The following is a 17,476-nucleotide window of genomic DNA, read 5'->3' on the forward strand; positions in this document are numbered from 1 at the left end:
CAAGTCGGTCGTCATTAATGGAGATGGACAGGTCCAGGAAGGGGAGGGAGGTGTCAGAGATGGTCCAGGTAAATTTAAGGTCAGGGTGGAATGTGTTGGTGAAGTTGATGAATTGCTCAACCTCCTCGCGGGAGCACGAGGTGGTGCCAATGCAGTCATCAATGTAGCGGAGGAAGAGGTGGGGAGTGGTGCCGGTGTAATTACGGAAGATCAACTGCTCCCGATGCGGTCTCCTCTACATTGGGGAGACTGGGCGCCTCCTAGCAGAGCGCTTTAGGGACCATCTCCGGGACACCCGCACCAATCAACCACACCGCCCCGTGGCCCAACATTTCAACTCCCCTCCCACTCTGCCGAGGACATGGAGGTCCTGGGCCTCCTTCACCGCCGCTCCCTCACCACCAGACGCCTGGAGGAAGAACGCCTCATCTTCCGCCTCGGAACACTTCAACCCCAGGGCATCAATGTGGACTTCAACAGTTTCCTCATTTCCCCTTCCCCCACCTCACTCTATTTCTAAACTTCCAGCTCAGTAACTGTCCCCATGACTTGTCCGGACTTGTCCTACCTGCCTATCTCCTTTTCCACCTATCCACTCCACCCTCTCCTCCTTGACCTATCACCTTCATCCCCTCCCCTACTCACCCATTGTACTCTATGCTACTTTCTCCCCACCCGCACCCTCCTCTAGCTTATCTCTCCATGCTTCAGGCTCACTGCCTTTATTCCTGATGAAGGGCTTTTGCCCGAAACGTCAATTTCGAAGCTACTTGGATGCTGCCTGAACTGCTGTGCTCTTCCAGCCCCACTAATCCAGAAGCAGAGAAAAGTGGCCGAGCAGAGGCTGATAGCTAAGTTCAGTACACATAGGGAGGGCCTCAACCGGAACCTTCGGTACATGCCACATTACAGATGACCACCATTGCTCTATATACACACAGGCACTCCTATACACACATAAACACAGACACACATACACACAGATGCACACACAGACACCCACACACACCCTTACAGACAAACACACTTCCACACTCACACATGCACCCCCTCACAGACTTAAGACCCTCTGCACTCACTACATACACTTTCTCACACTCACAACCCCCACCCCAGACAGGCACACATAGACAGACAAAGACCCACATGCACACATATAGTTTGTGGGGTGAATTTGTACTTGCAGGGTTACAATGTACTTTGCTTAAAAACTGCATGCATTCATGTAAAACTCTGTTATCTCACTTTTTAGATTAGAATCAATCTAAACATCATGGCATAGACAGAGAACACAGGGGGCCAACACCTTCAACATATTGTCTAGCTATCACCATTGTTAACAGCTAACCCGAGAATGCAACTTTTTAAAATAAAGGTTTTGTGATTTACACATGAAAGAAATGAAACTATCACTATATTCTAACAGATGAAAGGCTTAACAGACAATAAATTTTTCAATGTATAATTTCAGTGACATCACACTGTAAATTTTTGCTATAAATTCTGTTACGATCGAGCCCTCCACGACCACCTGATGAAGGAGTGTCACTCCGAAAGCTAGTGTGCTTCCAATTAAACCTGTTGGACTATAACCTGGTGTTGTGTGATTTTTAACTTTGTACATTGAAAAATACCTTGATTTTGTCTGTTGAGTCTTTCATCTGTTTGAATACCATGATAGTCTGAGAGCTTTTTCTCTAGCGTAGGACGTTGAGGGGTGACCTTATAAAGATCTATAAAACCATGAGAGGTACAGATAGGATTAATGGCACATGTCTTTTCCCTAGCGTGGGGGTAAATTCAGGACTAGGGGCCATATTTTTAAGGGGTGAGGAGAAAGATTTTAAAAAGCCTTTTTTATATAGAGTGTGGTTCATGTGTGACATGAACTTCCTGAGGAAGTGGTGGATGTGGGTACAATTACAATGTTTAAAAGATATTTAGATAAGAGCATGAATAGGAAAGGTTTGGAAGGATATGGGCCAAATGCAGGTAGGTGGGACTAGTTTAGTTTGAGATTATGTTCAGCAGGGACTGGTTGAACCGAAGGGTCTGTTTCCGTGCTGAATGATTCTATAAATGAAACATTTGCTCATTTCATCTGCCATTTCCTTATTATTTACTCTTGACTCCCCATCCCCACTCTCTAAACAATAAACACTCACTTCACTTACTTTGCTGCTTTTTAGATACCTGAAGAAACTCTTGCTATCTGCTTTCACATTTCTAGCTAGCTTCCCCTCATAGTCTCATTTCTTCCTCCTGTTAACCTTTAACTCATTCTTTATATTCTGACCAACCATTTGATCTGAAAGTCATCTTTGCATAGTTGAAAGTTTTTCCTTAAGCTTGTTTCTTCGCTAACTTCTTCAGTTCTCTTTAGAACTTTTCATTAAAATTGGAAGAAATTTATTCTGAGTTTTCTGAAATATCTTCTTAACTGTGTGCCACTGTGTTTTTATTGATCTATCCCATAACCTAGCACTGCAGTTCACTCCAGCTAGCTTTATTTCATACCTACATAATTGCCCATATTTAGGTTCAAAGTATTAGTCTTTGACTCAATCATCATGGTGGGGCACCATGGCATAGTGGTTAGCACTGCTGCCTCACAGCACCTGAGACCTGGGTTCAATTCCTGCCTCAGGCGACTAACTGTGTGGAGTTTGCACATTCTCCCCGTGTCTGTGTGGGTTTCCTCCGGGTGCTCCGGTTTCCTCCCACAATCCAAAAATGTGCAGGTCAGGTGAATTGGCCATGCTAAATTGCCCATAGTGTTAGGTGTAGGGGTCTGGGTCGGTGTGGACTTGTTGGGCCAAAGGGCCTGTTTCCTCACTGTAAGTAATCTAATCTGCCTTTCAAACTGGAGGTAAAATTCAATTTTCTTATGGTTGTCATTACATAGGATGTTTTTTGCTCTGAGGTCATTAATTAATCCTGTCATATTCCACAATACCAAGTTTAATATTACTGCTCTCTGGTCAATAGACAATAGATGCAGGAGTAGGCCATTCAGCCCTTCGAGCCTGCACCGCCATTCAATATGATCATGGCTGATCATTCCCAATCAGTATCCTGTTCCAGCCTTATCTCCATAACCCTTGACTCCACTATCTTTAAGAGCTCTATCCAATTCACAGTTTCAACTCACAGTTTCAAAGAATGGTCTACACAATTGTTTATTGAAAGAGGTATGTTTAGAGAAATGTATTTTTAAGAACACTGTACACTGACTTGCCACAGACATGTGGTCTCTGTTGTAAGTGCTTTCAGTTTTAGTGAGAGAAGCCATCAAATGAGATGGGTCACTAACAAAACAGCAGGGGCCCCCTGTTGGTGAAAACTGCAGCTCAGAGTGGAGGTCAGGCATCAAGGTGACAAGGAGCTGTCATTGTCTGGGATGATAGAATCAACTTTGTTTACTCCGTTCAGGCAGTAGGTGTAATGCACTTGGACCGTCTGTGTGCAGCTCTTGATAGACTCATGTACACAGTGTGAAATACTCGAAAAATAGTAAATGATTGGGACTAATTGACAGCTGCTCTGAGGAAACAGAATGTCAAACTTCATACAAGAAAACAGTTTGGGGATGTTAAATCATATTGACCGGACTGATTTACAAATGCTCAAATTGTATCTACCTCAGCTGGAGCACATGATACTAACACTGGATGGCCAAAATAGAAGGGTATTTTTTCTTGACACTCTCTCGGTGAGAACACTATCTCAATAGAAAAAGACTTGAATATCATAGTGAGAATGAAGTGCATTATAACTAAGACTTGCAAATAAGTGACTTGTTTTTGGAAAAGCATTTGAATGAACTTACAGCTGTTAAATTGCAGGCGTGGTGTTTTGGGGAACTAAGTGGAGCCAGCATACTATCTATCTCAATAGGTTAGGTTTCTGTTTTAGATTATCTACAGTATGGAAACAGGCCCTTCAGCCCAACAAGTCCACACTGACCCTCCGAAGAGAAACCTACCCAGACCCATTCCCCTACCCTATATTAATCCCTGACAAGCGAAGAGGGTTACCTCAGATTACAACAGGATCTTGATCAGATGGGCCAATGGGCTGAGAAGTGTCAGATGGATTTTAATTCAGATAAATGTGAGGTGCTGCATTTTGGGAAAGCAAATCTTAGCAGGACTTTACACTTAATGGTAAGGTCCTAGGGAGTGTTGCTGAACAAAGAGACCTTGGAGTGTAGGTTCTTAGCTCCTTGAAAGTGGAATCGCAGGTAGATAGGATAGTGAAGAAGGCGTTTGGTATGCTTTCCTTTATTAGATTAGATTGCTTACAATGTGGAAACAGGCCCTTCAGCCCAACAAGTCCACACTGACCCACTGAAGCGCAACCCACTCAGACCCATTCCTCTACATTTACCTCTTCACCTAAGACTATAGGCAATTTAGCATGGCCAATTCACCTAACCTGCACATTTTTGGACTGTGGGAAGAAACCAGAGCACCCGGAGGGGACCCACGCAGACACGAGGAGAATGTGCAAACTCCACACAGAGAGTCGCCTGAGGTGGGAATTGAACCCAGGTCTCTGACGCTGTGAGGCAGCAGTGCTAACCACTGAGCCACCGTGCCGCCCATATTGGTCAGAGTATTGAGTACAGGAGTTGGGAGGTCATGTTGCGGCTGTACAGGACATTGGTTAGGCCACTGTTGGCATACTGCACGCAATTCTGGTCTCCTTCCTATCGGAAAGATATTGTGAAACTTGAAAGGGTTCAGAAAAGATTTACAAGGATGTTGGCAGGATTGGAGGATCTGAGCTACAGGGAGAGGCTGAACAGGCTGGGGCTGTTTTCCCTGGAGCATCGGAGGCTGAGGGGTGACCTTATAGAGGTTTACAAAATCATGAGGGGCATGGATAGGATAAATAGACAAAGTCTTTTCCCTGGGGTCAGGGAGTCCAGAACTAGAGGGCATAGGTTTAGGGTCAGAGGGGAAAGATATAAAAGAGACCTAAGGGGCAACTTTTTCACGTAGAGGGTGGTACGTGTATGGAATGAGCTGCCAGAGGAAGTGGTGGAGGTTAGTACAATTGCAACATTTAAAAGGCATTTGGATGGGTATATGAATAGGAAGGGTTTGGAGGGCTATGGGCCGGGTGCTGGCAGGTGGGACTAGATTGGGTTGGGATACCTGGTCGGCATGGACGGGTTGGACCGAAGGGTCTGTTTCCATGCTGTACATCTCTAATGACTCTATGAAATGCCCCTAAAACTACAGGCAATCGAGCATGGCCAATTCATCTTTGGGCTGTGGGAGGAAACCCACACAGACACTGGGAGACTGTGTAAACTCCACACAGACAGTTCCGAACCCAGGTCCCTGGTGCTGTGAGGCTACAATGCTAACCCCTGAGTCACTGTGCAGTTTTCTGTTGATCAGGGAAGGGCAGTGAATGCTGGTCTAACCAGTGATGGCTACATCCTCTGAATGAGTTTTGAAGCGATCAGAGGCAGGACACCTAAGCCCTGGCAGCTCCACAATACGCCCTCTGGCCAGATTCCTGATCGGCAGCTCCCACTTCCATTGTCCTGTCCACCCCAGCTGGGCCTATCAGAGGGTCAACTGTGGCTGATTCAATCATCCTCAATCCCACTTGCCCCCAGATTCCTCAATTCCCTTGCTGATTAAAAATCTATCTATGTCAGCCTCAAATAGCTTAATGCCCCAGACCCGACAGTCTGCTGTTGTAAAGAATTCCACAGACGTGTTCCACCGTGGAGGGAAGAAACTCATCCTAAATGTGTGAGCCCTTACTCTGAGATGATGCTCTCTGGTGCTGGACTCTCCCACAAGGAGAAACAACCTCTCCACATCTATCCCGTCAAGTCCCGGTGAATTGGCCATGCTAAATTGTCCATAATATTAGGTGCCTAGTCAGGGGTAAATGTAGGGGTCTGGGTGGGTTACTCTTCGGCGGGTCGGTGTGGACTTGTTGGGCCGAAGGGCCTGTTTCCACGCTGTAGGTAATCTAATCTAAATCTTAATCTTGCATGGTTTGTCTCTCATTCTAATGAGGACTGGGAATATGTTTCAAAGGGAAGCAGTGGGTGAAGTGTTTGAGAGCGGTAATATTATGAAGCAGGGCTGCATGTGTGAGGGAAGGGAAAGCAATTTGTTTCCAATGACCTTGTGAGCAGGGTACACCTACACAATCCTTTTGTTTCTTTGCATCTTCCTGGTTGTTGTCCATCAGCCCTTAATGTTGTTTTTAACAGCGGTAACCATCTCTGCAAGACTGGGTCACTGCAACCTCTATGAAGATGGCTCACCTCTGCATTTGTCTATTGGTTATACAGTTTCAGTTAGTGTACAGACAATGTGGTTACCAAGCTGAAATGTGTGATACTGTGCCAGACCATATTTGGAGTATTGCGCGCAGTTTTGGGCCCCATATCTCAGGAAGGATGTACTGGCCCTGGAGGGGGCTCAGGGGAAGTTCACAAGATTGACTCCTGGAATGAAAAGCTTAGCAAGAGGAATGTTTGAGGACTCTGGGTCTATACTCAATGGAGTTTAGGAGGCAGAGGGGGGAACCTTGTTGAAACTTAGAGAATACTGAATGGCCTGGATAGAGTGGATGTTGGGAAGATGTTTCTATTGGTAGGAGAGGCTAGGACCCGAGGGCACAGCCTTAGAGTAAAGGGAAGACCTTTTAGAATGGAGATAAGGAGAACCTTCTTCAGCCAGAGAGTGGGGAATTGATGGAATTCATTGCCACAGAAGGCTGTGGGGGTCAGGTCATTATATAAGGACAAAGATAGAAGGTTCTTGAGTATCAAGGGCATCGAGGGTTACAGGGAGAAAGTGGGAGAATGGGGTTGAGAAACTTATCAGCCATGATTGAATGTTGGAGCAGACTCGATGGGCTGAATGGCCTAATTTCTGCTCCTGTGTCTTATGGTTTTATGAACAGACAGCTGGATCTGTTCTCTTCCCCAGAGATACCCCATTAACTTTCCATCACAGCATCTTTAGGGAATGTGGTGGAGTATCATTAGTGTACCCTGTCACTCACTTTCAACTCTCTGGTAAATTACATCGATCTGATTTTTTTGAAAATAACTGTCTGCAAACTGGTAGAAATGTTAAATGTTTTTATTTGTGAATAGCGTGTACAAAGACCGTTTACAATGAGATGTGACAAGTGCCGTCCCTTTGTGCCTTCGATTTCATTCTGACGTCTTCTAAATTGTGAGCTGTTCCTCAGTGAGAGCTTAATGAAAGGAGGATGTGCTGGGACTGGACGTGAGCTCTGTGCTGGGACTGGGTGTGAGCTCTGTGCTGGGACTGGGTGTGAGCTCTGTGCTGGGACTGGGTGTGAGCGCTGTGCTGGGACTGGGTGTGAGCTCTGTGCTGGGACTGGGCGTGAGCTCTGTGCTGGGACTGGGTGTGAGCTCTCTGCTGGGACTGGACATGAGTTGTGTGCTGGGACTGGGTGTGAGCTCTGTGCTGGGACTGGGTGTGAGCTCTGTGCTGGGACTGGGTGTGAGCTCTGTGTTGGGAGTGGACGTGAGCTCTGTGCTGGGACTGGGTGTGAGCTCTGTGCTGGGACTGGACGTGAGCTCTGTGCTGGGAGTGGACGTGAGCTCTGTGCTGGGACTGGGTGTGAGCTCTGTGCTGTAGCCATTAGAGATTCTGCTAGCAATGTGTTGGCCACCCTTGAGGGCCCAGTAACTGCTGCAATTTCCTCAAAAGGCACAATGTGCTTGTGGAGAGGCAGCTGCTGCTTGTTAATAAGGCAGGCAATTATTCAAGTGGTGCTGCATTTTAATGTTAGCTGATGAGTCCTCAAAGCAGGCAGTGAGATGGGAGTGACACACTGTTACAAGGTCACCAAATCCTTTCTTAATACTTATCCTCAATGTGTCTGAATGAGTTGGTGCTGTCACCCTGGCTGGTCAGTCATGGGAATCTCAGCAGCACCACCGGGCACTGCCTCTGCATTCCTTGTCAGGCTGACTGTGGCCTTCTTTGTTAATACCATTGACATGAAGAAGCTGACAGCGACAGAACACAGTTAATGCAGGATATTCAATAATAGCAGCAGTACTGGCCTTGTGAATTGAATATACCAACACTTGTGTTATACATAACTCAATGTGCACGAAGCCATGTGAACTCCTTATTCTGCTGCAGAAAGTGATCTCAATGCTGCTGTCTGCCTGCTACCCACATGAGTTTCCACTGACTCTAATCTGCCCTCTATTCTTGTCCATTTGCCTCATGCATTGGCTGTGTCACACCCTGAACCTTCCTCCAAATCACCATCTCTTTCTTCCTTTCTGTGCAGCTGGAATAGGACATCTTTGAGATTGATGTGAATTTGGTTGCATTATGGATTTCTGACTGATCAGACTGTGTCTGTCTGTAACTCTCCTCTTTCTGATGCTTGGGTAAAACACATTTCATCTTAATTCTTTATTACACAAACATGTTGACCTTTATCATTGTACAAAGATTACACTGTATCTAATTGTCTGAGTTCTTTTTATATTACTGGTAAAATATATTGAGGAAGATTGTGGATATGCCAAAATGCTTTAGATTAGATTAGATTACCTACAGTGTGGAAACAGGCCCTTCAGCCCAACAAGTCCATACCGACCCACTGAAGAGTAACCTACCTAGACCCATTTCCCTCTGACTATTGCACCTAACACTATGGGCAGTTTATCATGGCCCATTCACCTGGCCTGCACATCTTTGGACTGTGGGAGGAAACCAGAGCACCGGGAGGAAACCCACGCAGACACGGGGAGAATGTGCAAACTCCACACAGACAGTCTTTAATGTTGCAGTTTTCCATTCTAAGTGCATCAGCACCAGTACAAGTCATTTGTGACTGCTCATTAATATTGAGTTGACAATTAGTTCACGTTGTGGTCCACAAGTCAGTTACTGGCATGTAGTCAACATTTGATGAAGGGCTTTTGCCCGAAACGTCGATTTCGAAGCTCCTTGGATGCTGCCTGAACTGCTGTGCTCTTCCAGCACCACTAATCCAGAATCTGGTTTCCAGCATCTGCAGTCATTGTTTTTACCATGTAGTCAACATTGTCAACCTCATAGAACATTCAAGTTTGGAAGGGCTGAATGTCAAGTCGCACTGTTTTTAAACAGTTCAACATGCAGATCTGATCATTTTTCCTCCCTCAATGTCATCTTCAGGATTTCAGCTAAAGTGCAACAGTATGCAGAGAACTAACCATTTGGATACAAAACTGGCTCAAAGGTAGAAGACAGAGAGTGGTGGTGGAGGGTTGTTTTTCAGACTGGAGGCCTGTGACCAGTGGAGTGCCACAAGGATTGGTGTTGGGTCGTGTACTTTTCATAATTTATATAAATTATTTGATTGTGACCATAAGAGGTACAGTTAGTAAGTTTGCAGATGACACTAAAATTGGAGGTGTAGTGGACAGCAAAGAAGGTAACCTCAGATTACAACAGGATCTCGATCAGATGGGCCAATGGGCTGAGAAGTGGCAGATGGAGTTTAATTTAGAAAAATGTGAGGTGCTGCATTTTGGAAAAGCAAATCTTGGCAGGGCTTACATACTTAGTAGTTAGGTCCTAGGGAGTGTTGCTGAACAAAGAGACCTTGGAGTGCAGGTTCATAGCTCCTTGAAAGTGGAGTCACAGGTAGACAGGATAGTGAAGAAAGTGTTTGGTATGCTTTCCTTTATTGGTCAGAGTATTGAGTTCAGGAGTTGGGAGGTCATGTTGTAGCACTACAGGACATTGGTTAGGCCACAGTTGGAATATTGCATGCAATTCTGGTCTCCTTCCTATTGGAAGAATGTTGTGAAACGTGAAAGTGTTCAGAAAAGATTTGCAAGGATGTTGCCAGGGTTGGAGGACTTGAGCTATAGGGAGAGGCTGAAGAGGCTGGGGCTGTTTTCCTTGGAGCGTCGGAGGCTGAGGGGTGATCTTATGAAATTATGAGGGGCATGGATAGGATAAATAGGCAATGTCTTTTCCGTGGGGTGGGGAGTCCAGAACTAGAGGGCATAGGTTTGGGGTGAGAGGGGAAAGATATAAAAGGGACCTAAAGGGCAACTTTTTCATGCAGAGGGTGGTGCGTGTATGGAATGAGCTTTCAGAAGGAAGTGGTGGAGGCTGGTACAATTACAGCACTCAAGAGGCTTTTGGATAGGTATATGAATAGGAAGGGTTTGGGGGGATATGGGCCGGGTGCTGGCAGGTGGGACTAGATTGGGTTGGGATATCTGGTCGGCATGGACGGGTTGGACCGAAGGGTCTGTTTCCATGCTGTCCATCTCTATGACTCTATGTATAAGGGAGGGTAAAGTATTGGCCAAAGGGCACAGAGGGGCTGGTTAAACATGGCATGAGTCAGAGTACAGTCAGCAGATGTTTAGATGAGTAAAGTTTACGATGGCTCAAAGTGAGACATCAGACAGGAAAACATTGGAATAGTTAGCCTGGAAACAGTGAAGGCATGGATGAGGGTTTCTGTAGTGGATGAGCTGAGGCAGGGATGGAGATGGGAAATATTACAATCGTGGAAATAGGTTGTCTTGATAACAGGGGAGGGTCTGGTGTCAAAAACTCAGCTCGTGTGAATAAACCACCAATAACTGCTGATTCAATGTCACCTAGTGTCCAGGGAGGGAGATGGTGTCATGATTTGGAAATATACTTTACAACAATATCTGAAGACAGTCAATTTTCACAAAATAAAGTTGAGGGAAATTTCTGCTCATTGACCTTGATGTTAAACTATTGCAAGCAGCGTATATTCATCCGCCAGGTGAAGGCGTTATTTCTAAACCTCTATCTCCAGGAACATCTTTAATGAGATTGCTAACAATTCTGACCTTTCTCCCTTAACCAGATGATCAACTCCTCGAATTTCCTGTGTGCAGACAATGCTTCCAATTACCGTGTTATTGAAGTGCCCGAGGAGACTGCTCTAAGGTAAGGAACGAGGGATTTATGCTCAAGTCTGGTTAAATTTGATGGAAATAGCTGCATGCTACATTCAATGGCTTGGACTTTGCTGTTGGAATGATAGTAAAACTGTCAGCCTCGGTCATTATTACAAACCTGAAATTGTCAGTAATTTCAGCATTTGGACATGTGTGCTTAAATGCAGAAATTTGGAATTTGCTGACAGTGATAGACTGGTGAGGTTTGCATGGATGGAAATTTGTAAAATCAATTAAATTTGCCTGAATTTCCACATTTACACAACCAGACTTGTTATAAAATTCCTTGGAAAGTTTAAGCCCTGTTAACTGAGGAGTAACAGGATGATAATATAGATGTACAAACAGCAGTAGGCCATTCAGCTCCATCATTCAATAAGATCATGGCTGATCAGATTTTAACCTCACTCTACATTCCTGCACATTCCCTGAAAATCTTTTATCCCCTTGGTCACCAAGAATCTACCTCCCTCTGCCTTAAAAATATTTAAAGATTCTGCATCCATGGCCTTTTGAGTGAGAAAATATTTCCTCTTCTCTGTCTTAAACAGTGCCTCCTTGTTTTTAAATGATGACTCCCCCGCCTCCCCCCCCCTCCCCAGCTTTAGATTCTCCCACAAGAGGAAACATCCTTTCAACGTTCACCCTCAAGTCCCCTCAGGATCTTAAATGCTTCAATTAAGTCACCTCTGACCTTTCCAAACAAAATCCAAAAGAACTGGGGATGCTGTAAATCAGAAACACAAGCAGAAATTGCTGGAACAGCTCAGCAAGTCTGGCAGGACCTCAAAAAAAACATCCCACCCAAGACTCAGACACTACCACCACCCCACTCCACCATGTCCCACCCCTACCCCCATCCCTGCCTTTCCCACAGCTAACCCACCCATAACTGCACATCTTTGGACTGTGGGAGGAAACCGGAGCACCTGGAGGAACCCGCCCGAACATGGGGAGAATGTGCAAACTCCACACAGACAGTCATGAAGAGTATTCTACGCTGAGACAAACAGAACTCTAAGGGAATGGAAAGCTATCGGGAAAAGATAGGAAAATGGAGTTGAGGGTTATCAGATCAGCCACAATCTCACTGATGTCAGTCGAAAAGTGTGGTGCTGGAAAAGCACAGCAGGTCAGGAAGCATACAAGGAGCAGGAGGGTCAATGTTTTGAGCATAAGCCCTTCATCAGGAATGTGGTGGTACCCCAGACTCAATGGGCTGAATGGCCTCTTCTACTTTTATGTCTTATACAACATTGAGGAATATCAAGTGGAGAATTTGAATGATTCTGATGTGGTTCAGCTCCTGGCAGGGGGGCTCCATGTCAATTGGTGTATGTCGTCATTGTTATTTTTGACTGAATCAGAATGCTAAGTGAAACTAAAGCTGTATTCTTCCATAAAATGCAAAAGTCAAAGAAAGAAGAATTTAAGTAAATTATTTGCTTAAAACATAAGTGAATATGGAATTTAATGATCAACTATGTTTATGTTACAGAATTAAAGTGAACGAGGGTGATGTGTCTGTTGCTTTCTGGGAAGTTACTGAAGAGAATTTCCAGCAATGTTCGATTTTGAATGGGAAGAGCATTATTCCTCTTCACACTGCCGATGGCTTTATTCTGCTGGAGGAGATGCTATCTTTGGGGAACAACTACTTTCTTGGTAAGGTGGCTTGGTACTGAGCTCCTTCACGGAGGAGCGAGTTGGATGGTCAGAAATGAGGTCACAAAGGATAACTCCTAAAAACGGGCATTAGAGAGGAGGCAGCCCATATCAGCTGAGGTTACCATGAAGGTGCCACCTTCTCAACCTCTCCCCTCACCTGAGGAGTGGTGACCCTCAGGTTTACCTCATCACCCGTTGTCTCTCTCCAGTGAGAGAGCAGCTGTATTGTCCTTTGGAGCTAGGGCTAGTTTTACCTTTCCTGTACGAAAGCCAATTATTGAATTGAATTGAATTGAATTTGTTGTCACTTGTACCAAGGCACAGTGAAAAGCTGGTTATTTACCAAAAGTTGTCCAATCCATGGAGCAATGTGGACTTGTTGGGCTGAAGGGCCTTTTCCCACATTGTAGGGAATCTAATCTAATCTAATCTATCATAAGTAGAATAGGAAAGGTCATTAGAAAATATAAAAGTTGATTGAACATGCAGGATAAGGAGCTAAAAGCTGGCTATCCATTGGATTGGGAACATGAACTTCAACGATGGAAGACCAGAAAATGCAGTCTAAGTGGAGTAAATATACCCCGACAAAGAAATCACAAAACAGTGAAAGGAATCCTATGGATAGATCAGGGAAGGTCAAACAGGAACAGTTCAGAAAGAGAGATAAAGATTTAACAAGAAGTGTAGTAAGTCCAGGAAGATCACTAGGAGCAGGAGCCAATCTGATCTGGAAGTCTTATTGGCCACGAACAAACCCGAATACAAGTTCACAGAAAATGCTGGATGATAAGAGTTAGAAAACTGGAGTGAATGAAGAATATCGCAGAGGTGCCAGGTAAGGTCGAACCAGGCCCCAATCACACAGATTGATCAGTACAGAAAGGTGCTTCCTGATGGAATGTATAGGACTAAAGCCAGGCTGGGGGTGACCAAGGTACAAGACTAGATTCACCAACAGCAGGAAGATCAACTTTAAACATTTTCTTGGCTTTGTTAGTAACAAATTCCTGGGAACGCAATGCTTCATCGTACAGAACATTGACATTACCTAAAGCCTTTCATCTTGTCCTCATCAGAATCAGGAGACAAGAAACAAACTTGGGGAAAAAAAAACAGCATTTTATTTTTTTCTAAGGATCCCTCATGGTCCTGTGTTTTTTTTTTCTTTTTTTCCGTCTTTTTTTTTCTTACCCCCACACTACCGCCTAGTTGCAGTAGTGCTTATTTTTCCCCAGCACCCATGGTGTGTGTGTGTGTGTGTGCAGGTGTGAGACACAGTGAGAGACACAAGGTGCACAAATCTTTATTCAATTTCCACCACCAGGAAGATAGGAAAAACACCCAAGTGGCCAGTGACAAGCAGTGCCCTTCACATCAAAGGGCAATGCTGTGTGATCAAACAGTGAAGGGGAGGGTAAGGACTAAATCAAAATAGAGTTGGAGGGGGAAATAATGCACTCCACTCTCAAGACAGCATTTTAGGTGAGGGTGCTGATTGGTTGGGCCATTGTTGGCATGGAGATACGACAGGAGCAGTTAATCGCCTCCGCCTCCGAGCGTACTTTCACAATCAGGACTCCCGCCCACCTTCCGAGGACCCCTTCGCCCACCTGCAACACACTGCATCCACCTGGACACCGCGCGCTGGCCTATTACCTGCCCTCGACCTCTTCATTTCCAACTGCCGCCGGGACATTAACCGCCTCAACCTGTCGTCCCCACTCCAACCTCTCACCCTCACAACGCGCAGCCCTCCAATCCCTCTGCTCCAATCCCAACCTCACCATCAAGCCAGCAGATAAAGGGGGCGCAGTGGTAGTCTGGCGCACTGACCTCTACACCGCTGAAGCCAAACGCCAACTCGAGGACACCTCTTCCTACTGCTCCCTCGACCATGATCCCACCCCCCATCACCAAACCATCATCTCCCAGACCATACAGAACCTCATCACCTCAGGCGATCTCCCACCCACAGCTTCCAACCTCATAGTCCGGGAACCCCGCACTGCCCGGTTCTACCTCCTTCCCAAGATCCACAAGCCTGACCACTCTGGCCGACCCATTGTCTCAGCATGCTCCTGCCCCACTGAACTCATCTCTACCTACCTTGACACTGTCCTATCCCCCCTAGTCCAGGAACTCCCCACATACGTTCGAGACACCACCCACGCCCTCCACCTCCTCCAAGACTTCCGTTTCCCTGGCCCCCAACGCCTTATCTTCACCATGGATATCCAATCCCTCTACACCTCCATTCGCCATGACCAGGGCCTCCAAGCCCTCCGTTTTTTCCTCTCCAGACGTCCCCAACAGTACCCTTCCACTGACACTCTCATTCGTTTGGCCGAACTGGTCCTCACCCTTAACAATTTCTCCTTTGAATCCTCCCACTTCCTCCAGACCAAAGGGGTAGCCATGGGCACACGTATGGGCCCCAGCTATGCCTGTCTCTTTGTTGGCTATGTAGAACAGTTGATCTTCCGTAATTACACCGGCACCACTCCCCACCTCTTCCTCCGCTACATTGATGACTGCATTGGCGCCACCTCGTGCTCCCGTGAGGAGGTTGAGCAATTCATCAACTTCACCAACACATTCCACCCTGACCTTAAATTTACCTGGACTATCTCTGACACCTCGCTCCCCTTCCTGGACCTCTCCATCTCCATTAGTGACGACCGACTTGACACTGACATTTTTTACAAACCCACTGACTCCCATAGCTACCTGGATTACACCTCTTCCCACCCTATCTCTTGCAAAAATGCCATCCAGTATTCCCAATTTCTCCGCCTCCGCCGTATCTGTTCCCAGGAGGACCAGTTCCACCATAGGACACACCAGATGGCCTCCTTCTTTAGAGACCGCAATTTCCCTTCCCATGTGGTTAAAGATGCCCTCCAACACATCTCGTCCACATCCCGCACCTCCGCCCTCAGACCCCACCCCTCCAACCGTAACAAGGACAGAACGCCCCTGGTGCTCACCTTCCACCCTACAAACCTTCGCATCAACCAAATCATCCACCGACATTTCCGCCACCTCCAAAAAGACCCCACCACCAGGGATATATTTCCCTCCCCACCCCTTTCCGCCTTCCGCAAAGACCGTTCCCTCCGTGACTACCTGGTCAGGTCCACACCCCCCTACGACCCACCCTCCCATTCTGGCACTTTCCCCTGCCACCGCAGGAACTGTAAAACCTGTGCCCACACCTCCTCCCTCACCTCTATCCAAGGCCCTAAAGGAGCCTTCCACATCCATCAAAGTTTCACCTGCACATCCACCAATATCATTTATTGTATCCGTTGCTCCCGATGTGGTCTCCTCTACATTGGGGAGACTGGGCGCCTCCTAGCAGAGCGCTTTAGGGAACATCTCCGAGACACCCGCACCAATCAACCAAACCGCCCCGTGGCCCAACATTTCAACTCCCCCTCCCACTCTGCCAAGGACATGGAGGTCCTGGGCCTCCTTCACCGCTGCTCCCTCACCACCAGATGCCTGGAGGAAGAACGCCTCATCTTCCGCCTCGGAACACTTCAACCCCAGGGCATCAATGTGGACTTCAACAGCTTCCTCATTTCCCCTTCCCCCACCTCATCCTAGTTTCAAACTTCCAGCTCAGTAACTGTCCCCATGACTTGTCCGGACTTGTCCGACCTGCCTATCTTCTTTTCCACCTATCCACTCCACCCTCTCCTCCTTGACCTATCACCTTCATCTCCTCCCCCACTCACCCATTGTACTCTATGCTACTCTCTCCCCACCCCCACCCTCCTCTAGCTTATCTCTCCATGCTTCAGGCTCACTGCCTTTATTCCTGATGAAGGGCTTTTGCCCGAAACGTTGATTTCGCTGCTCGTTGGATGCTGCCTGAACTGCTGTGCTCTTCCAGCACCCACTAATCCAGTATTTGGTTTTCAGCATCTGCAGTCATTGTTTTTACCTAGGAGCAGTTAATTGTCAATCTTAAATCTCAGACCAGGCAGGTAAATTCTGATTGGTCAAGATGTTGCCATGGGGATACAGCAGAATTGGACTCTCTCCATAAGCTCGTTTTTTAAAAATAAAAACTGCAATGGATGTACAAATTCTGTTTGTCTCCACAGGGCAGTGCCATGGGAATTTATACAGATAGCATTTCCCATGCATGAATAAATGAATGAGTAATTTCATTGTTGCATATACTGGTCCCACATCCCTTCCCCTGGCCCATATCCCTCCAAACCTTTCCAATTCATGCACTTATCCAAGTATCTAGATCGGTCCATGAGTAGGAAGGGTTTGGAGGGATATGGGCCAGGAGCAGGCAAGTGGGACAATCTAGTTTGGGATTATGGTTGGCATGGGCTGGTTGGACATAAGGGTCTGTTTCCTTCCTGTCTGAATCTATGACTTGACATATTTTGAAGATACAGTGAAAAGTGTTTTGTTGCTACAATCCAGTGCCATTTTGAGTTACAAGTAGGATAAAAAGAAATTACTCACTTAAAGTTCATCTTCTTTTCAAATTGAGGTCTCAAGCAGAGCTTCAAGTCTCTGCAAGGTGTTAGGATCCTCACAGAGACCCCGTCCTGGGAACAGCAACAACGATGCTGGTGCCTCAAGAGACCTTGGCTCCACTGCCATCCAACACCACCGAGAGTCCAGGCTTTGGGCCTCCTCCTGCTGGGAGTGCCCACTTTGGGCACCACTACTAGGAGTCCAGGTACTGGCACCGTCACCAGGGGTCCCGATCCACACCGCTGACACTGTAGTACCCGTCCACTAACATCGCTCCAGCCTCAAAGGGGCAAAGAGAAAGAAGAAGATGAGAAGTGC

At 46.4% G+C, this 17,476-nt stretch overlaps 1 protein-coding gene across 4 annotated transcripts in view; it reads left to right on the forward strand.

Moving 5' to 3' along the window:
- The window catches only part of dner (delta/notch-like EGF repeat containing), a 293,020-nt gene that overhangs the window by 137,501 nt on the left and 138,043 nt on the right, over positions 1-17,476 (forward strand). For all 4 annotated transcript variants that reach the window (XR_011960841.1, XM_072571949.1, XM_072571950.1 and 1 more), the window contains 2 exons: positions 10,888-10,970; positions 12,480-12,646. Coding sequence is in view for 3 of the 4 variants with exons in the window: in XM_072571949.1 (XP_072428050.1) it covers positions 10,888-10,970; positions 12,480-12,646 (250 nt within the window). In the remaining variant the exon portion in view is untranslated. The remainder of the gene's footprint in view (positions 1-10,887; positions 10,971-12,479; positions 12,647-17,476) is intronic.

The sequence above is a fragment of the Chiloscyllium punctatum genome, chromosome 6 (genome assembly GCF_047496795.1).
Source record: "Chiloscyllium punctatum isolate Juve2018m chromosome 6, sChiPun1.3, whole genome shotgun sequence".
Taxonomy (NCBI): Eukaryota; Metazoa; Chordata; class Chondrichthyes; order Orectolobiformes; family Hemiscylliidae; genus Chiloscyllium; species Chiloscyllium punctatum.